At 52.5% G+C, this 5,632-nt stretch overlaps 1 protein-coding gene across 1 annotated transcript; it reads left to right on the top strand.

Annotated features, from left to right (window-relative positions):
- Positions 1 to 219: 219 nt before the first annotated feature.
- Positions 220 to 4,932, top strand: SARC_11309 (CAMK/CAMKL/MARK protein kinase; the record flags this gene model as incomplete). The annotated part of the gene is made up of 1 exon (XM_014294608.1): positions 220 to 4,932. One exon carries the CDS (start codon positions 220 to 222, stop codon positions 4,300 to 4,302), a length of 4,083 nt encoding a protein of 1,360 aa, XP_014150083.1. The 3' UTR covers positions 4,303 to 4,932.
- Positions 4,933 to 5,632: the final 700 nt, after the last annotated feature.

The raw sequence follows: 5,632 nt of genomic DNA, 5'->3' as shown, positions 1-5,632 counted from the left end.
CAAAAAACACATACACGCACAAAAAAGACATACACACACACAAAACAAACAACACACACACACACGCGTATATATATATATATATATATAATATATATATATATATATACTATATATATATATATATATATATATATATATATATATATATTTATATTTATATTCGTATATTTTTACATTTATACATTTATATATATATTCATATACAGACACTAAACAATGAGAGTCCTGGGCGAATATCGTGTTGGCCGGACAATTGGCAAGGGAGCTTTCTCCAAGGTCAAGATAGCACATCACAAAGAAACTGGGGAGAAAATAGCTATTAAAGTGATATCCAAGAAAGAGTTACAAGCAAGTTATGAGAAGAAACAGAAGCAACGCGCTGAAAAGGAGAAGCGTAAAGCGTTACGTGATCATTCGGCGGCGCTGAAACGAGAGAGCGAGGGTAGGGAAGAGGAGATTCTAATTAGGCAAGCTAGTATGAATGGGAATGGGAATGGTGATACAGAAGAGCATCCCGAGAAAGGGGAGAGTGGGAACAGTGCCCAATACAGTAATAGTAATCAGGGGTCTAATGGAGGCACCGGGACTAAATCTCATGGGGGAAAAATGAGTGCACGGGAGTTTGAGAGAGCACGTAGGGCAGATGCTGAGGCCAAACAGAAGGCAAAGGAGGCTGCCAGACAGGCCGATAAAGATGATGAGATGTCTCAGCATACCCCTGGGACATTTAGTAAGTATCTCAGTCGGGAAGCACGGTTATTGCAGGTGTTAGATCACCCCAATGTGACGCGACTGTACCAATTGATTGAGACGGAGGATACTTACCTTATTGTTATGCAGTATGCGGGAGGCGGTGAGCTGGTAGAGTACATGGCCAACGGGGGTTTATTGGAGGTCGAAGCACGCAGGCTGTTCCGTGAGATTATCAGTGCGATAGATCATTGTCATCAGTGCGGCGTGTTACATCGGGATCTCAAGCTCGAGAACATCCTTCTGTCTGAAGACGTACACGTACGTATCACGGACTTCGGGCTGGGAAGACGGTACGATGCTGATGACATCGAGAATAGTCTCAGCAACACCTTCTGTGGCACACCTCTGTATGCTGCGCCTGAGTTGGTCAGTGGTACGAGATACGATGGCCCCCCTGCGGACATATGGGCAATGGGGGTGGTGTTGTATGCAATGATGTGTGGGTCGCCGCCGTTCCATGGTGACCGCATGTCACAGCTGTACAGACGTATCAAAGACGTCGAATACACGATGCCCGAGGAGATGAGTGACAACTTCAGAGAGCTGATCAGCAAGATATTCGTGCGTGATCCCAAGAAGCGCATGACGATGAACGAGCTCAGAGAAGACGACTGGGTTACGGATGGGAGTAAGCTGGGACCTCCCCCGCGTGTACCACCCCGGTTCATACCTGACAAGCCTATCATCGATTGTCCGAAGAGTAAGGCCGAGGAGGATGACCGCACGGAAAGTATCGCATTTGTGGACAACGCGCTTGTGTATCGGTTCTTCCCGACAGAGAGTGAGCTCAAGCAGAGTGCCGATATCCTGAATGAGGGCAGCAATGCCCAGGCAGCCGGCTCGCGAAAGCCGATCAACAGGCGTATGAGTTTAAAGGGAATGAGCTTCCGCAATCGGAGCCAGTCAGCGAATAACAAGGATCATGGGTTGTTAGGTGCGGCTAGGAGCAGTGTTGAGGATAGACGGTCCTCGCACACAGCGGGTGTGTCGGTTACTTTGAACCACAGTGCACATCGAGACGGTACCGCTTTGCCGCACGCGACCAATACCGGGGCGGGGTGGGTGATTGATATATCGGATGACGTGGAGGAGGCGGTGGTGCCGCGCGAGAGGAGTGCACATAGCCAGGATAAGGGCAAGCGACGGTCAGCAGGGTCCGCCAAAGACTTTCGTGTGAATGGGAAGAAACGAGAGCCCGACCCGGAGATACCACCGGCACAACCGGCACACGGAAGCTCCTCACTGGCGCGATCCGTCACGCAGGTACACGGTAGGAGGACCACCCTCAGCGCAGCAGCAGCTGATATCCCGGCCACCCAGTCATCCACGGGAGGTAAGGCCTTCAACAGGCGACGGTCTTTCTCGCAGGCGTTGTCGCAGGGGTTACGTGTGACGCGTGCCAAGCCGTCCAGCCGGAGCGCGCAGAGCGAGGACCTGCTGGCCATCAGGCGGGATGTGGTCACCCCCACAGCCCCCGAAACACCCGGCGAGCGTGCGGGGGATGAAAGTGCAGGCACCGCAGACGGAGAGAGGGGTGGGTCTGACTCGCTGCGGCTGCACGATGAGGTGGATAAGATCGGCGGCCGCAGAAACACGCTGTCGGCTCGGCACACCAGTTTAGGGGGAAGCAAGTCACTGGCGAGTATCAGGCGCACACTCAGCCGTGTGCATATGAGCACCCCGAAGGGGCCCAAGAAGGGCGTCTTGAGCTCTGACACGCACGACCTGGGAGGTGAGAATGCTGGTGGAAACGAGAATTCTGCGTTTGCTACGCTGAGAGTGCATAGGAATGTGGTGCCTGTACCGGTCGTTCCTGGGGAGGAAGTGCCTGCCGTCCCTGGGCGAGCCGCGCGGGCCTTCAGTGTGGGTGGAGGGGTCGACTTTGAGGCCTACAGCAGCCTGCACATACGGAACAACAGTCGACTCAATCCTAGTACAAACGGGGATGGCCACTCTGCGGCTACCATAAACAGATCGCATTCCCCCAGTGGTACCGGGCCGCTGGGTTTGATGGGGTCGGCCTCGGCGAGTGACATTCTGGCGCGTGGTGTGAGTGCTCAGGCCGGCGGCACTACACAGACCAATGGTGTGGGTAGTACTATGGTAGGCGGGGTTAGCGGGATAGACAAGGATATGGCCAGTAAGCTGAACAACATCTCGGTAAATGCCGCGGCCGCCGCAGCAGAGATTGCTGCGCTGTCCCCGAAGGCCAGGCGAGAGTCCATGTCGCTTGTCCTGAAGAACATGCGCAGGGCCGAATCGGACCTTCTACAGGTGCAGGAAGGTACGGAGACGAATGGGGGAGCACAAGCACAGGCACAAGCGCAGCCGCATACACAGGCACCTACACATACCCGGACTGTCCGCGGGGGTAGCTGGGCAACGAAGCCGTCGACGTCGACCGAGGGAGTGGCTACCGTTCACGAGCATGGAGATGCAACAAACACAACGGAGAGAGTGGCCGCGAAGCAACACCACAGTTTGGGTGACGTGTTTGAGAAACACCCGACCAATCGTGTGGAACGAAGACGAAGTATCGCGAGTAGCCGCGCGCCAAATAAGGCTAGTTTACAAGCACTCGCGGCAGGCAGTAGCGATAGGAGACGTTCTAGCACTAGCACGAAGGCGACGGATAGGGATGCGGCCGTAGGGGCGTGGGTCAAGGCTCAGAGTCGAGTGGTCCCGCAAATGCCTGCAGTGATTAGACAACGTTCGACGAGTAGTAGTAGGGGTAGCCGGAATAGAGGCGATACTGGGCCGCAGGCCACTGGCGGTACTGGGGCGCAGGGGATAGGCAACGGCACCACGCAGATGGGCAACAAAGGGTCTGCTGTGCGTCGAAACCGTTCGATGAGCAATAGCATGGACAATCGGGTGAGCGGTAAGAGTGCGGGGAAGGGACACAAAACCAAGACGCCAGAAGGCGTCAGCCACACCCAGCGGGCCATTAGACACTCAGCTGAGGTACTTCGACAGCGGTCGACGAGTAATGGTACCAAGGCGAGGCAGGATACGGTTGCCATGGCAACCAGTACTCCAATCGAGGCTGAGGCTCGGGAGGACGACAACAGCCCCTCACAAGCGATCACAGGCACAGAGAATAGAGCAGGCCAGTCGGTGGTTATTGTGGGTGGCGTGGTCGATGACGTGGATGAGCAGACTCAAGGGACGCTGCGAAAGCAGTCCAAGAGCAGCATGATGGAGGCCTTCGCCGAGGGCGAGCGACGGGTCAGAGTGCGTAGTGTGCGCGGCATGTTCAGACTGACGTGTGTCACGGGTAAGATGAAGCCCATGGAGTTTGTGGCCGAGATCGAGCGGGTTCTGACTATGCACGGCCTGTACTACGAGTACGTGGGACAGGGCGAGTATCTGGCCATCCGCGTCAAGTACAACTCGCAGTCGGAGAGTGTGGTGTTTGAGATCGAGGTGGTGCAGGTGTGGCTGCTGTCGCTGGTGGGTATGCGTGCCAGCAGGCGTACGGGCAGTGTGTGGCTTTTCAAGCAGATCTACTCGCAAATCAAGGGGTCTCTGGCCATCAACACGTGAGTGGTATGCATTCGCACCGACACACGCGTGGAGCGTGTACCTTATGCGACTTGTGCGGCGGTACAAGTTATGGCGGTTCTGTGTATGCGAGCTTTACGTAAGTGGCCGGCACATATGTCTGTACTATGGGGAACTTATTCCTTGTCGTGTTTCTACCATGTTAGAAGGAATACACAAGCAGCGTCTGCGTGTGTAGTATTTGATCGTTGGCGTGCGGATGTGTAGCCTGACGGTGGATGTGGATATATACCTTTACAGCACACTTCTTCCAAGTGCCCGCATTGGTCCATCCGCAGCCAGGCACGCATAAGCTCACACAACTTGACCGTTATACATACAGACAGCAACTGAACGCGGTTCTGTAGCAAATCTCAGACACGGACACTAATACGACAAATACGACAAATATACACCTACTTCGTAGGTCGTCTCTCAGGTGTCCTCTTCGTTCCCTCCACAGCCAATCACTCTCTGTTTTGGACGGGCGCCCTGTGATGTGTTCTGAAAGTGTTTACAAAAGGAGATATAAATTTAGCTAAAAGCGCTTCCGTTTTTATCATTAACAGAGCAGCAAGCTTCTGTTAACGTTATTCGGTTCGAATATACCTCTTACTAAAGCTTCTGTTACCGTTATTCGGTTCGAATATATCTCTTACTGAAGCGAGTGCGGATACCGCACTCGTCCGTATTCGGAAATCTGATGCCTTTCTGCCATGCGAGTTATTAACTTCAATCGTAAGCAGCCGTGGTTTACTCAACTACAGCACATGTACAGAACTGTTTTTTTCATTGGCAACTACGCCACGTGGGCAGACGCACCCTTAGGGGAACCTGCCGCTCAATCTGCTTCTACAGTGGCCTTAGTGAAACCTGCAGTCCAATCCGCTTCTACAGTAGCATATATATATCTTAAGGCAGTTTTCCAATCCTCTCCAGTCCGGGAAAGAGATATCTCTGTGTGTGTGTGTACGCTTAATATTTGCGATAGATACAGGAGCTATACCCAGTGCCCTCTTTCTACTTACTCGTCACCATACGTCCAGAACTAGCTGTATTTGGTGTCCGCTTTCGGCTGACCACAACATACTGATTCACTATTGACATTCTCATCGACTGTTTTCTCGCATGCATGTATGTTCTTTGCAGCGCTATGTGTCTTCTCGCATAAGCATAGGTATTCTAATCTTCGAGTGTACTATGATAGTCTGCATGCCCAGATGCGTCTCTATGTACTTCCCCTGTAAATTTCAATATAACCACATCTGAGGTAGAGGAGCTCTATTGAAACGCACAATATATATATAATATATATTATTATACTCTTATATAT

The sequence above is a fragment of the Sphaeroforma arctica genome, assembly GCF_001186125.1.
Source record: "Sphaeroforma arctica JP610 unplaced genomic scaffold supercont1.1620, whole genome shotgun sequence".
NCBI classification, from domain to species: domain Eukaryota; class Ichthyosporea; order Ichthyophonida; genus Sphaeroforma; species Sphaeroforma arctica.
The sequence above is the reverse complement of the archived record's forward strand: the minus strand, read 5'-3'. Positions and strand labels throughout refer to the sequence as shown.